General features: G+C 39.0%; 1 protein-coding gene across 4 annotated transcripts in view; it reads left to right on the forward strand.

Moving 5' to 3' along the window:
* The window catches only part of rngtt (RNA guanylyltransferase and 5'-phosphatase), a 419,390-nt gene that overhangs the window by 112,279 nt on the left and 291,824 nt on the right, over nt 1–15,287 (forward strand). For all 4 annotated transcript variants that reach the window (XM_043686797.2, XM_087982269.1, XM_087982267.1 and 1 more), the window contains exon 10: nt 1,796–1,867. In XM_043686797.2, the coding sequence (XP_043542732.1) occupies nt 1,796–1,867 (72 nt within the window). The remainder of the gene's footprint in view (nt 1–1,795; nt 1,868–15,287) is intronic.

Genomic DNA, 15,287 nt, shown 5'->3' on the forward strand with positions numbered 1-15,287 from the left:
TTGGCACCTAAAATATTTTAATTTGATCCTCCTGTATAATGCTTAATTTTCTCATTTTTAAATTAGCTTTTGTCAGATACACATTTTTGCATCAATCTTTCATTAATGACATTTGGAAGCAATTATAGAAGGTGTGCACTTTTATTTGAAGAGTTAGGCGAGAAAACTAGATTGAATAAAAACATAGCTAGACAAAACTCTTTTACTCTGCGTCGTCAAGCTGAAACCAATGTTCTCTGACTTTTGTGCAGGCTTGAAGTGCAAACTTTATAACTACAGTGAAGAATACCATGCAGTTCACTGTTTGCCAATTAGATGCGGTGTAACTGAAGTTTGGGCTCAATTGGAAGGCTGACAAAATTGAAATGTCATCGTGATCAATGCGACTGTCAATTTGTGTGGGGTGTAAGCATGCTGTAGCTACTGGCTTGTGTATTACTGGAAATGAATCTAATATGTGAACAGCAGCAGGTGGCACAGATGGAATGGCTGTTGAATCTGACCCTTTCCAAAAATCACTGCACTAATGTTTGTAATAACTGCAGAGAATGTAAAGCCAGCATTACAAGTAGAGAAACTTAAACTTTTCTTTCTTGATTTAATTCTTCCAATTGTGTGGATATTGGTATTCTAGTCTATTGTTCCTTGGTATAAATTTTTGCATATTCAAGGGGGAAATATTTTTTGCCTATGTTATAATAGTAATCAAATTTTCAGACTTTTATTGGGACCAGTCTGGGTCCATGAGCTGCTTGCTTTGCCCTTGATGTTTTTTTCAGTTTGTATATAGAAGAAGTGCATAATGCAGGTCCAGTTGTACACTAGTTGAAACACCTGGATGCAGTCTTATGAAGCAATAGGTTGCAGGTTTAGTCTCCTACTCTGCTAATGTATGTGTCAGAGGGGTTAAAGACTATTTCTACAAGAGAGGGCACTGATTTGTAGTTTATAACCCATACTTGTGTTGATGGAAGATGAATGCAAGATTTAGTGAAATCTGTGAAATCCTTTCTGGAATGTTTGAAGAATGCACGGTTTTCTCTTGTTAATTAATGTTGTTAGCTGTATAGAAGAATAGAAGTACGATGAGAATGCTGTATGTTGAAATTCTTAGTAAGAACAGTTTGGGCTGAATTTCATATTGAGGATCATTTTACAATGCCAACACTTACAGGTACTTTAGGTTTCCAGTTTTTTGCAACTAGCAAAAGCATAGACAAACTCACAAATAACTTTAATTACTAATTACTGGATTGACATGATAGTAACAGCACAAACGGAGAATCACATTACTGAAGTGTAAAGCTGGGCATTAGTAGCATGGGAAAGCTATTTGTGTTGTACTACAATGCTGTTACCTCCACATTAGGCTAATGAAGAATGACCACCCAGTGACAAATGTAACTGCATAACTTATAAAATTTATTAATATTAAGCCGATCGATATATTCACATTTGCAAGCAATTCTGAATTACAGTGACCTGTTACAACTTAATGATGAAGTGCCTGTGTTCCCTGCTGTATTTTAAGAGCTTGTGTTTAAATAAGTGAGTGGAAGACAGTGTTTTTGATTTAGACAGCTATTGCTAAACCTAATATTGAGTACTAGAAAATAATGTGTGTATTTATGTTGTGAGGGGATGTGGTATATTCAGTGTCATTTGGTCTGTGCTGGTTTGAGTTCATGGACTGTAATGTAAGTAACAAGCAAGTAATTAATGTTTGAACATTTGTCTACCAGTTCTCCAAATATAAAGAAGTCAAATTGACTTATTTATCTTTTTATATTTCTAGGAAATGATCATTGACAAAGTAGATGGAAAACCTGTTCCTCGGTATTTGATTTATGACATAGTAAAGTTTAGTGTAAGTACCAATTTTTAAATGTACCGTCGTTCCTTTGATGCCACTATTATTTAATTTCTGGCCATGTGGTCGGTTGACAGAATTCAATTAAGATTTATATGTTGAGCTCTAATGAGTGGAACATAATGTGAATTTCAAGTTTGAAAATCATTTGAAGTGCATAAAATGTGCTTCATGTCTTTCAGTACATTTGTTTTACCTTTTGTATATACAAGCAAGGACATTTAGCTGAAACATTAAAATTTAATGTTTCACAAAGACTAATCCCAGCCTGAAAGACTTCCTTGCAAAGATGGGTATTGTGCATGATCACTGCATTTCGAAGTGCCTCAAGTTGAATTATCTGTTGTGCTGTTTTTCAAACAACCTTTTTTCTAAACATAACTTTTAATTTTGAGGCCTGACAGTGATACAGATTGTAGAGGACAGTTGCTCAAGGGAGGGATATAGTATTGACCTTGAGGTGATTGAGGACTGGATAGATTGTGATGGTCAGCATTATTAGTTAATTTAGCCTCATCTCATTGGAAATTACTTGATGAAGGCAAAAGCTTTACATATATTTTCATCAGACATCAATTTTGGACTTCAAAGATCAAAACCTGACTTTGCTCACTGGTATTGATGAGATGCTTTTTTAAAACATCATTTGATGAGCAATCATTTCTAAAATACTGTGATTAGTACAAGTCAGATAATTCAAGCATGAAACATGTGCTAAAATTGTTTTTGCTGGTGGTCTATTTACAACTACTGTAGCATTCTTAAATTTTTAAAATTACTTGTAGGATGTGGGCATCGTTAGCTGGCCAGCATTTATTGCCTTTCCCAGTTGCCCTTGAGAAAGTGGTGGTGAGCTGCCTCCCTTAAACTGCTGCAGGTTGACCCACAATGCCCTTGGGGATGGAATTCCAGGATTCAGACCCAGCGACAATGAAGGAATGGTGATATATTTCCAAATCAGGGTGTTGAATGGCTTGAAGGGAAACATGCAGGTGGTAATATTTGAACCAAGGCAGTAACGAGGAGGAGCTGAGTGGCATGGGCAGAACTCAAACTGGGCATCACTGAGCAGGTTATTACTGAGCAGGTGTTTGCTAGCACTGTTGATGACACTTTCCATCACTTTACTTATAATTGAAAGTAGCCTGTGGGGATGGTAGTTGGCTGGGTTGGATGTTTCCTGCTTTTTTGTGTACAGGACAATTTTTCACATTGTTGGGTAGATGCCAGTGTTGTAACCATACTGGAACAGCTTGGCTAGGGGAACGACAAGTTCTGCAACACAAATCTTCAGTACTATTGCCGGAATGTTGTCAAGGCATATAGCCTTTGCAGTATCCAGTGTCTCTGCCTGTTTCCTGACATCACATGGAGTGAACTGAATTGGCTGAAGAATAGTATCTGTTATGCTGGGGACCACTGGAGGAGGCTGAGATGGGTCATTCTTTGGCACTTCTGACTAAAGATTGCTGTGAATGCTTCAGCCTTAGTGTTTGCATTGTTGCACTGGGGATATTTGTGGAGCCACTGCCTTCTCCAGCAAATTGTTTAATTGTCTACCACTATTCACTACTGGATGTGGCAGCACTGCTTAGGCTTAATCTGTTGTTGTGGAATCTCTTAGCTCTGTCTGTCACTTGTTGCTTATGCTGTTTGGCATCCAAATAGCCTTGTTTGGTAGCGTCATGAGTTTTACACCTCATTTTTAGTTATGCCTGATGCTGCTCCTGGTATTCCTTCTTGCACTTTCTCTTGAATCAGGGTTGATCCCATGCTTGATGGTAATATCGATTGTAAATATGCTAGGCCATGAAGTCGCAGATTGTGTTGGATTACAATTTTGCTACTGTTGATGACCCACAGCGCGTCATGGATGCCCAATCCTGAAGTGCCAGATCTTTTTCAAGTCTGTCCCATTTAGCTCAGTGATAATGCTATGCAGCATGTTGGAGGATACTCTTAATGTATGCCAATATTTTACAAAACTACCTACTCAGTGATAGCTTTGAAATATACATAAATTCAGTAATTAATCAGAAAAAAATCTTAGGCTGTTTTAGCTGCTATTTGATTCAGTGATGCTTCAGCAGCCATCAAGGATTTAATTAACATTTTGAAATGGACATCTCCGAGATATTCATAAGTACGTGAACGACTGGAGTTGAAAAAGTATCTTCTGTTGTTGCCAGAGGTTTAGATTATGAATGATGGATGTAAGAAAGTGAAGAATGCCGTAGAGTCATAGATTCATAGATTTCTACAGCACGGAGACATACCCTTTGGCCTAAATTGGTCCAGGCTGACCAAAATGTCCATCAACCCTAACCTAATTTCCCTGCACTTGGCCCATACCCTTCTAAACCTTTCCTATCCATGTATTTGACCAAATGCCTTTTGACTGTTGTTAATGTTGGTGATTTTTACTGTAGATCATAGTAGAGCACTATTTATATTGACACTTTGGAAGAAAAATACTACAAATTTGCAAATCTGAAAGCAAAACAATGTTGGGCAACTTGTCAGGCAACATCTGTGACCAGAAAAAAAACAGAGTTATTACCTCAGATAGCTTTTTGTCTGAAACATCAACTCTGATTCTCACTGCACCATGACAGCCAGATCTGCAGAGTATTTCCATAATTTTCTGTTTTTATTTCATTTTGGTGATTTATTTGTATACTGTAAAGCTAGTGCCTGTGAATTAGCTTCACAATATCTATGAATACGGCCTGAAGAGTGTAACCAGGATAAGTTGAGGTAGAATGAACAGTGTAAACAATAAAATCTGGTTCATCAACACTGGATTAAAATGTCATCATGCTGAGGTTTGTCATTATGATACCGAGCAAAGCTTTGTGCTTGAATAGTGAAATGTTTTGTTTTTATGTCCCAATAAATGAGGTAAATTTAAGGAAGACTGCATCAAAGAAGTTTGCAAGGAAACTATTATATTAGTTCTAATAGTATTTTGGAAGTCTTTGTTGATGAGACAAATTAATGCAATTCCCTATTATAATGGTATTTTGTATGTATATATATTAAGTAAACTGTATCGATTCAAGAACATGGCTCACTACATCTTCCTGGGTGCAATTACAGATGGGCAATCAATGAGATAAATGATCATATCTCTTTGCTCTTTTTTTAACTCTTTAAATTCTCCTCTTATGGTGCGCTCTGTTTCTGTCTGAAAATTATAGGTACTTGATTTTTGAGGCAGCAGCTATGCTGTTGTCAAAATAGCTTTAAAAAAATTTTGTCCCTAATTATAGGGAAAGATTTTGTTTCTGCTTGATACCACTCGAGAAAAAGAGGTAGTAAATATAAAACATGGAGAATTCTAAGGATAATATTATTCCTTGGTGCACATTTGGTTGTCTTAATTTTACTTTCCTATTCTTTCATAGAATCATAGAATCCTTACAGTGCAGATAGATACCATCGACCCATCATATCTCCACCAATTCTCTGAAGAGCATCGCCCCACCCTATCACTGTGACATAGCATTTACCTTGCTAATTCCAAGCTTGCATAACTCTGGACAGTATGGGGCAATTTCACATGGACAATCCACCTAAGCTGCACATCTTTGGATTGTAGGAGGAAATCAGAGCATCTGGTGGAAACCCATGCAGACACTGGGACGACATGCAAACATCACATTGACAGCTAATGAGGTTGGGGAGGAGGGAAAGCCGAATAGAATTGATAGGGAGAAGCTGTTACCACTTGTAAAAGGAACAAGACAATATAGATTTAGTGATGTGTAAAAGAAGCAAGGGTGATATCAGAAAAATGTTTTCACACAGTAGCTAACGTGTGGAATACGCTTCCTAGAAGTGTGATTGAGGCAGACAATATGTGCAATAGCATGGGGAAAAAGCAGGAGATTGGCACTGGGTAATGGTGTTTGTTTGAAGAGCTTGATATCTGAATGGCCTTCTTTTGCATTGTAACAAGTCTGTGTGATTCTGTGAGCTCTGGAACTTGGAGCCAAGGCAACAAAAGACATGGTCATCAGTGGTGGAGCAATTCCAGTTTGAATGGTGAAAGAGGACAGGCACTTAAAATTAAGATCGTGAGCCAGTGTGGGTCACTGAGCACAGTGTGTTAGAGGCTAGGGACTTGCTATGAGTGAGGACCTAGGCAGTTAGGTTTGGATGACTTTGAGTTTGGGGAGGGCAGAATGTGGAAGACTAATCAAGTGTGTATCAAAATGGTTGAGTTTCAGGATAACAAAGGCTTGGATGAGGGTTTCAGTGGCAGCTAAGCTCAGATATGGTGAAGTTGAGTGGTGTTAGAGATTAAAAATAGGCAGTCTAAGTGTAGGCATGAATTTGGGACTATGAGAAGACTGGTGCAATCTCAGAATGTCATTGAGGAGAGTAATGGTATTGGTAACAAGTTGATGGACTTGCTTTAGTTTTCCCAGTGTTTAATTGTAGAAAATTTCTGCTCATTCAGTACTGGATATAAGAAATACATACAGATAAATGAACAATAATGGAGGAGATGAGAAAGATGTTGCTATTGTAGACAATCCATCAGCATACAGGTATCTTTGACACTCACATTTTTATATAGAGTCATAGAGATGTACAGCATGGAAGCAGACCCTTTGGTCCAACCTGTCCATGCCGACCAGATATCCCAACCCAATCTAGTCCCACCTGTCAGCACCCAGCCCATACTCCTCCAAACTCTTCCTATTCATATACACATCAAAATGCCCTTTAAATGTTGCAATTGTACCAGCCTCCACCACTTCCTCTGGCAGCTCATTCCATACATGTACCACCCTCTGAGTGAAAAGGTTGCCCCTTAGATCTCTTTTATATCTTTCCCCGTTTGCCCTCAACCTATGCCCTCTAGTTCTGTATTCCCCGACCCCAGGGAAAAGACCTTGTCTATTTATCCTATCCATGCCCCTCATAATTTTGTAAACCTCTATAAGGTCACCCCCTCAGCCTCCGACACTACAGGGAAAACAGCCACAGTCTGTTCAGCCTCTCCCTATAGCTAAAATCCTTCAACTCTGGCAACATCCTTGCAAATCTTTTCTGAACTCTTTCAGGTTTCACAACATCTTTCCGATAGGAAGGAGACCAGAATTGCACGCAATATTCCAACAGTGGCCTAACCATGTCCTGTACAGCCGCAACGTCTCCTCCCAACTCCTGTACTCAATACTCTGACCAATAAAGGAAAGCATACCAAAAGCCGCCTTCACTATCCTATCTACCTGCACTCCAAGGTCTCTTTGTTCAGTAACACTCCCGAGGACCTTACCATTAAGTGTATAAGTTCTGCTAAGATTTGCTTTCCCAAAATGCAGCACCTCGCATTTATCTGAATTAGACTCCATCTGCCACTTCTGAGCTCATTGGCCAATCTGATTAAGATCCCATTGTAATCGGAGGTAACCTTCTTTGCTGTCCGCTACACCTCCAATTTTGGTGTCATCTGCAAACTTACTAACTATACCTCTTATACTCGCATCCAAATCATTTATATAAATGACAAAAAGTAGAGGACCCAGCACCTATCCTTGTGGCACTCCACTGGTCATGGGCCTCCAGTCTGAAACACAACCCTCCACCACCACCCTCTGTCTTCTACCTTTGAGCCAGTTCTGTACCCAAATGGCTAGGTCTCCCTGTATTCCCTGAGATCTAACCTTGCTAACCAGTCTCCCATGGGGGAACCTTGTCGAACGCCTTATTGAAGTCCATATAGATTACATCTACCGCTCTGCCCTCATCAATCCTCTTTGATACTTCTTCAAAAAAGACAATCAAGTTTGTAAAACATGATTTCCCGCACAAAGCCATGTTGACTATCCCTAATCAGTCCTTGCCTTTCCAAATACGTGGACATCCTGTCCCTGAGGATTCCCTCCAACAACTTGCCCACCACCAACATCAGGCTCACTCGTCTATAGTTCCCTAGCTTGTCCTTACCACCCTTCTTAAATAATGGCCCCACGTTAGCCAAGTATCTCAGCAAGTAGCCCAGCAATCACTTCTCTAGCTTCCCACAGAATTCTAGGGTACACCTGATCAGGTCCTGGGGATTTATCCACCTTTATGCATTTCAAGACATCCAGCACTTCCTCCTCTGTAATATGGACATTTTTCAAAGTGTCACCATCTATTTCCCTACATTCTATATCTTCTATCTCCTTTTCCACAGTAAATACTGATGCACAATACTCATTTAGTATCTCCCCCATTCTTTGCGACTCCACGCAAAGGCCGCCTTGCTGATCTTTGAGGGGCCCTATTCTCTCCCTAGTTACCCTTTTGTCCTTAATGTATTTGTAAAAACTCTTTGGATTCTCCTTAATTCTATTTACCAAAGCTATCTCATGTCCCCTTTTTACCCTCATAAGTATACTCCTACTGCCTTTATATTCTTCTCAGGATTCACTCGATCTATCCTGTCTGTACCTGAATATACTTCCTTCTTTTTCTGGACCAAATCCTCAATTTCTTAGTCATCCAGCATTCCCTATACCTACCAGCCTTTCCTTTCACCCTAACAGAAATATACTTTCTCTGGACTCTTGTTATCTCATTTCTGAAGGCTTCCCATTTTCCAGCTGTCTATTTACCTGCGAACATCTGCCCCCACTCAGCTTTTGAAAGTTCTTGCCTAATACCGTCAAAGTTGACCTTCCTCCAATTTAGAAATTCCACTTTTAGATCTGGTCTATCCTTTTCCATTACTATTTTAAATCCAATAGAATTATGGTCGTTGGCCCCAAAGTGCTCCCCCACTGACACTTCAGTCACCTGCCCTGCCTTATTTCCCAAGAGAGGGTCAAGTTTTGCACCTTCTCTAGTAGGTACATTCACATACTGAATCAGAAAATTTTCTTGTACATACTTAACAAATTCCTTGCCATCTAAACCCTTAATTCTATGGCAGTCTCAGTCAATGGTTGGAAAGTTAAAATCCCCTACCATAACCATCCTATTATTCTTACAGATAGCTGAGATCTCCTTACAAATTTGTTTCTCAATTTCCCTCTGACTATTAGGAAGTCTATAATACAATCCCAATAAGGTGATCATCCCTTTCCTATTTCTCAGTTCCACCCAAATAACATCCCTGGATGTATTTTCAGGAATATCCTCCCTCAGTACAGCTGTAATGGTGTCCCTTATCAAAAGCGCCACCCCCCTCCTCTCTTGCCTCCCTTTCTGTCCTTCCTGTAGCATTTGTATCCTGGAACATTAAGCTGCCAGTCCTGTCCATCCCTGAGCCATGTTTCTGTAATTGCTATCATGTCCCAGTCCCGTGTTCCTAACTATGCCCTGAGTTCAACACCTTCCCTGTTAGGCTTCTTGCATTGAAATCAATGCAGTTTAATTTATCAGTCCTGCCTCGTTCCCTGCTTTGTCCCTGCCTGCCCTGACTGTTTGACTCGCCTTTGTTCTCAACTGTACCAGTACCAGTCTCAGATTGAAATCTTTCCTCACTATCTCCCCCCCCCCCCCCACTTCCTGTGTTTTTCCTTCCTGTGTTGTTGGTTCCAATGTCTACAATGATATCCTGCCGGCCCCTCTCCCCCTTGAGAACATTCTGCACCGTCTCTAATACATTCTTGATCCTGGTACCAGGGAAGCAACACACCATTCTGATTTTTCACTGCTGGCCATGTAAATATCTGTCTGTACCTTGGACTAGAGAGTCCCCTAACAAAATTGATTTTTTGGAACCCGACGTACCCCTCATTGCATTAGAGTCAGTCTCAATATCAGAAACTTGGCTGTTCGTGCTACGTTCCCCTGAGAATACATCACTCCCTACATTTTCCAAAAAAGCATACTTTTTTGAAATGGTGATAGCCACAGAAAACTCTTGCACTAACAGCCTACCTCTCTTATCTTTGCTGGAGTTAACCGATGTATGTGTCTGTATCTGCGACTTTTCCCCCTTCCTATAATTGTCATCCATCGCATCGCCTTGCTCTTGTAAATTCCTTATTGCCTCTAACTGTCTCTCCAACCGATCCATTCAATCTGATAGGATTCGCAACCAATGGCATTAATCCAGGCAACATTCTTGTAAACTTCTTCTGCACCCTTTCTAGTTTAGTAACATCCTTCCTATAACCAAGTGAACAAAACTGAATACAGTACACCAAGTGCGACCTCAGCAATATCCTGTATAACTGCAACATAACTTCCCAAATTCTATACTCACTGCCCTGACTGATGAAGGCCAGTGTGCCAAAAGTCTTTTTCACTGTGCCTCCACTTTTAAGACAACAGTGAATCTGAACTTCAAGATCCCTCTGTTCCACTACACTCCTTAAGGACCTATCATTCACCGTGAAACTCTTATCTTGATTTTACTTTCTAAAATGCAAGTCGCACTTGACTATATTAAACTCCATTTGCCATTTCTTGGCCCAACTTCCCCAGCTGAACAAGGGCTGATGCAAGGCAGGGTTTGATAATCTTTCTCACTGTCCATGATACTGTCTATTTTACTGTCATCAGCAAACTTACTAATCATGCCTTGTACATTCTCATTCCAAATCATTGATATAGATAACAAACAGTAATAGGCCCAGCACCAACCCCTGAGGCACTCCATTAGTCACAGGCCTCCAGTTCGACAAGCATTCTTCCACTATTACCCTTTGCTTCCCACCAAAAAGGCAATTTTATACCCAATTTGGCAGCTCCCCCCGGATTCCATGCGACATAACTTTCCAAAGCAGCTTACCATGTGGAACCTTCATGAAATCCACATAGACTATGTCCACTGCCCTGCCCTTGTCAACCTTCCTCATCACTTCATCAAAGAACTCCAACAAATCTATGAGGCATGACCTCCCACTCTCAAAGCCATGCTGACTACTCCTAATCAAACCCTGCCTTGCCAAATGCATGTATGTCTTATCTCAGAATCTTCTCAAGTAACTTACCTACCACTGATGTTAAGCTTTACTGGTCTATAGTTTCCAGGTCTATCTGCAGCTCTAGAAAATTTCGAGTCCAATATGACTCTTCTGTATGACACCTTTTCTATTTGTTTCCTCTTACAATAAATGTTATTCTATTAGCCTTCCCAATTACCAGCTGTGTCTGCGTGCTAATGTTTTGGGAATCAAACATTACACCACTCAGATCCCTCTTCATCTTAGAGCTCAGTAATCTCTCACTGTTTAGATAAAATGCTTTTTCATTTTTCCTGCCAACATAGGCAATTTCATATTTTCCCACATTATACTATATTTGTTGGAACGTTGGCCATTCATTTAACCTATCTATATCTTTTAGGAACCTTCTTGGGTACTTTCCTACTTATCGGTGTGTCAGCAAATTTGGCAACCATTGAGATTCATTGAAATGAATTATATGAATTATGAACAGCTGCGATCGTAGCACTGTTCTCTGTGGCACACCGTTTGTTACTTTTGCCAACCAGACAATGACGCATTTATGTCTACTGTGTGCTTCCTGATGGCCAGCTAATCGCTGATCCATTCTACACCCACACCATGGATTTTTATTTTCTGCAATAATCATTGTTGAGGTATTTCCATCAAGTGCCATTGATTTCCTCTTTATCTCCAGCACGTTACTTCCTCAAATTATTCCAATCAGCTGGTTAAACATGTTTTCACATTCACAAAACCATGGTGATTCTGCGGTTATTACCTGCGGTTATTACCTGCTGTTATTATGCCCTCCCATAACTAGTTAATTAGTAGTTTCTAGTATTTTCTATATGATGGATGGTCTCGGTGTTCTATGGTTTCCTACTTTCTGTCTCCCTCTATTTTTGAACGATGGAGATAAATTTGCTCTTCCAAATTAACTTAGTCGGAACTTTGCTGCATCTGGTAGCTTTTAGAAAATCAAAACCATGCACCAACAATGTCCCTAGCCTTTCCTTTTAACTGTTGGATGAAGTCCATCAGCACCTCAGTACTTGTCAGTCTGCAGCTCCAACAATTTTCTCGGTTCCATTTCTTTGGTGATTTGATTTTCCTAAATTCCTCCTTCCCTTCCATTTCCTGATTTACTGCTGTTTCTGGGATGATTATTGTATCCTCTACTAAAACTGCAAGATTCCTGTTCAAAATTAATTTGCCTTCTCTTTATTTTCCATGAACAGTTCTCAATTCCCTATAGGACCAATGCTCAGTTTGTTCCCTATTTTTAAAAGTAAATTTATAGAAACTCTTTTTAATTTTACATTTCTGACTAGCTTCCTTTCACTATAACTTTTCCCTTTCTTTTGGTCAATTTTTACCTTTTTATGTTCTCTCCAACCTTATGGTGTATCATCTGTCTTTGCACAATTGCAAGCATTTTCTTGAAGTTTGATACTATTTTTACCCTTTGTATTTAAGTGTGGGATGTTAGATATGCACCTTGGAATTTGTCTTACATATTAGAATGCATTTTTCTATGTATTGTAAAATATCACTTTAAAGTGTCTGCCACTGAATCTATTGATTGCTGTTTCAATCTAGTTTTCCAATTCACTTTTTGACAATTCTTCTTGCATGCTGCCATAATTGCCTTTTATTTAAATTTAAAAAAAAATCTTTGGATCCACTCCTCTCTTCCTGAAATGGAATGTAAAATTTAATCGTGCTTATGGTCACTGGTCACTTTGCTATGAGATCATTCATTAATCCTATTTCATTTCAAGTTTCATCCAAGCTCATACAAGGATGTGCAAGCTCTGACTGGAAAGCAACTGAAGTTAGTTAATTGAGGAAATTTGCTTAAACTGTCTTTCTGTACCTTGGGCTGAGTGGACACAGTATATAAATACAGGCATCTAAGTACAACTTTGGTCAGAGTGCTGGGCATTGATACATTAAAAGATTTAGAAGTAAGTTTTCCCACCCTAGCATTAGCTGTTTAGTGAGTATCTGATAAATATTTAAAGTATATTTATATTTGTCTGTTTAAAATAGTACAGGTGCTGATAATAAGGTTAATGAAAAAAATAGAAAAAAGGGAAAATAAGTAAAATAATTATGTAGTTATTTAGAACACTTTAAGAATAGCAAGACAGGTGATATGTCGTAGCTGTAATATGTGGAAACTATAGTGTGTTACAGGGCAACACGTCACCTGTGGGTGTTTATGGCTTGAGGAGATCTGGCTAAGACATTTGAATTGGAGCCCGAGGGGAAAAGGTATCTGGATATTTTGTAGCAGGATGTAGTCACACTGTACTGGGTAGGATCTTCTGATTTAATCAGGTACCACTGACAGAGGAGTGTGTCTGTAGTTGAAGGCAGGTTAGAATACCCAGAAGGCAGAAATGCAGGCACCTCAACCTTTGCAACTGTCCACCAAGTCTGAGGTTCTTTCAGCTTGTTTGTAAGACGATCTGGGCTGACCATGGGACTGTGAAATAGTACAGTTTTGCTGACTTTTGTGCCATGCCTGTAACCAGAGAGGATTGGATAATTATGGTTGAGACTTTAAAATAAAATCAGACTGCTGCAGATGCTGGATATGTGAAATAAAAACAGAAAGCGCTGGAAAGGGTCAGCAAATCCAAAGTATTTGTGTGAAGAGAAACAAACTTTTTCCAGCACTTTCCATTGTAATTGATGGTTAGAACCTTTGTTATTTTATCAGTTTATTTTCTCCATAGCTTGTAATATATTTCAATCATTTCTGGAGATTGTAGTTTTTGAGAGAATTGGAGGTATGGTATACTTTTAGATATATAGAAAATGAACAGGGAAGTAGGTTAAATTAGATAGCTGTTTCAAAAAGGTTGGCAGAGGCATGATGAACAAAATGAATGCCACCTTTTCGGTGTAATTCTTTTATCCCATTCAAAATATTGCTCAGTGTTCATATACATTCCCATTGCTGCCAGTCCCTGAACCCTCATCCAGTACTCCAACATCTCACTGCTATCCTCAGTTATGATCAGACAGTATCATTAGTAATACAGTTTAACAGTTCTGTTCTTATGGAATCTCTGACTCACTTTGATCAATGCATCTGTAGAAATAATGATTCGGAGATGGCGGTGTTGGACTGGGGTGTACAAAGTTAAAAATCTCACAACACCAGGTTATAGTCCAACAGGTTTAATTGGAAGCACACTAGCTTTCGGAGCGACGCTCCTGACAATCACCTGATGAAGGAGTGTCGCTCTGAAAGCTAGTGTGCTTCCAATTAAACCTGTTGGACTATAACCTGGTGTTGTGTGATTTTTAACTCTGTAGAAATAGACTTTGTGTGGCACACTAATGCTGTTGCACTTTGAACTCAAAGTAAAACAGCAGACAATCTGAACCAAAACGGTAGAGAGCATAGATGTCAAAAAAGAAAGCAGCTGGAAACCTGCCATTGAGAAGCTATTGATAGCAACATTCAATTCTGAATGACTAATAAAAAAAAGTCCTAATAAAGGAGATAAAAGCAATTGTCCACAACTTTATTTTTACAGTAATTAAAATGTCCTATATCCAAAATAATTACATTTTAATTTCATCATCTCTCTGGGAGCCTTAACCAAAGGTTTTTACTTGAAAGGTTATTTCAAAAGTAATGTTTGTAGTAATTCTACTGAAGTCCCTTCCCCAGTTTGAGCAGGTGCAGCACATGAATTATCTGAGATATATTAGCTTAATTTGCAGAAAAAATGTATCCGTCACTCCATCATTACTTTTTTTTTTGGATTTCAATCTTATTTCAAAAGCTTGTAGACAAGTTTAAGTATATTTATTTCATAGTTTTTGGTTTTGAACAAATTGAACTACTCTGTATGTGTGAGGCTTAGTTTCAGCATACACTGTTTGCAGCTTGCAGATTTTGTTCAAGTTTTGGTCCTGTTTGAATTACAGTTAGCTGTTTCAGTAACAAATAATATTTGTCAAGGGAAGTCACATTGAGGCTGTGCAACAGTATTTTACTTTTTATGTAGTGTCTCTACATAAGTGCATGCAGCAGATGGGCTGCAGTGATTCAAGAAGGCAACTCACCACCCCCTTCTCAAAGGCAACTAGGGATGGGTAACAAATGCTGGCCCAGCCAGTGACAGCCACATCCCATGAATAAATGAATGATAAAAGGTTTGGATTCCAGTGACTGCAAACTGGTTGATTTTTCAGTCAATTTCAACAAATGTCTAAATAAAGCTATTCACTTTTACTTCAGAAAGTCTGTCAAGATGAAAAAGACAACAAGGGAGCTGTTTGTATGGTAACTATTGGAAAAACAGAAATTTATCAATAATGTTGTACAGCACATTAATTTTGAAGGATTTCTTCAAAGACAAAATGCACTTTTAAAAATGTTGCAATTGACTGTATGATTGGCCATGATCCTAATTAATGGCGGAGCAGGTTCATGAGGCTGAATGGCCTGTTATTGTTCCTGGTTCTTATGGCCTATTGCAATGTTTATTTAC

This window comes from Chiloscyllium plagiosum, unplaced genomic scaffold, assembly GCF_037043375.1.
Source record: "Chiloscyllium plagiosum isolate Xiang-an unplaced genomic scaffold, Cpla_swu_hap1 HiC_scaffold_3, whole genome shotgun sequence".
Taxonomy (NCBI): domain Eukaryota; kingdom Metazoa; phylum Chordata; class Chondrichthyes; order Orectolobiformes; family Hemiscylliidae; genus Chiloscyllium; species Chiloscyllium plagiosum.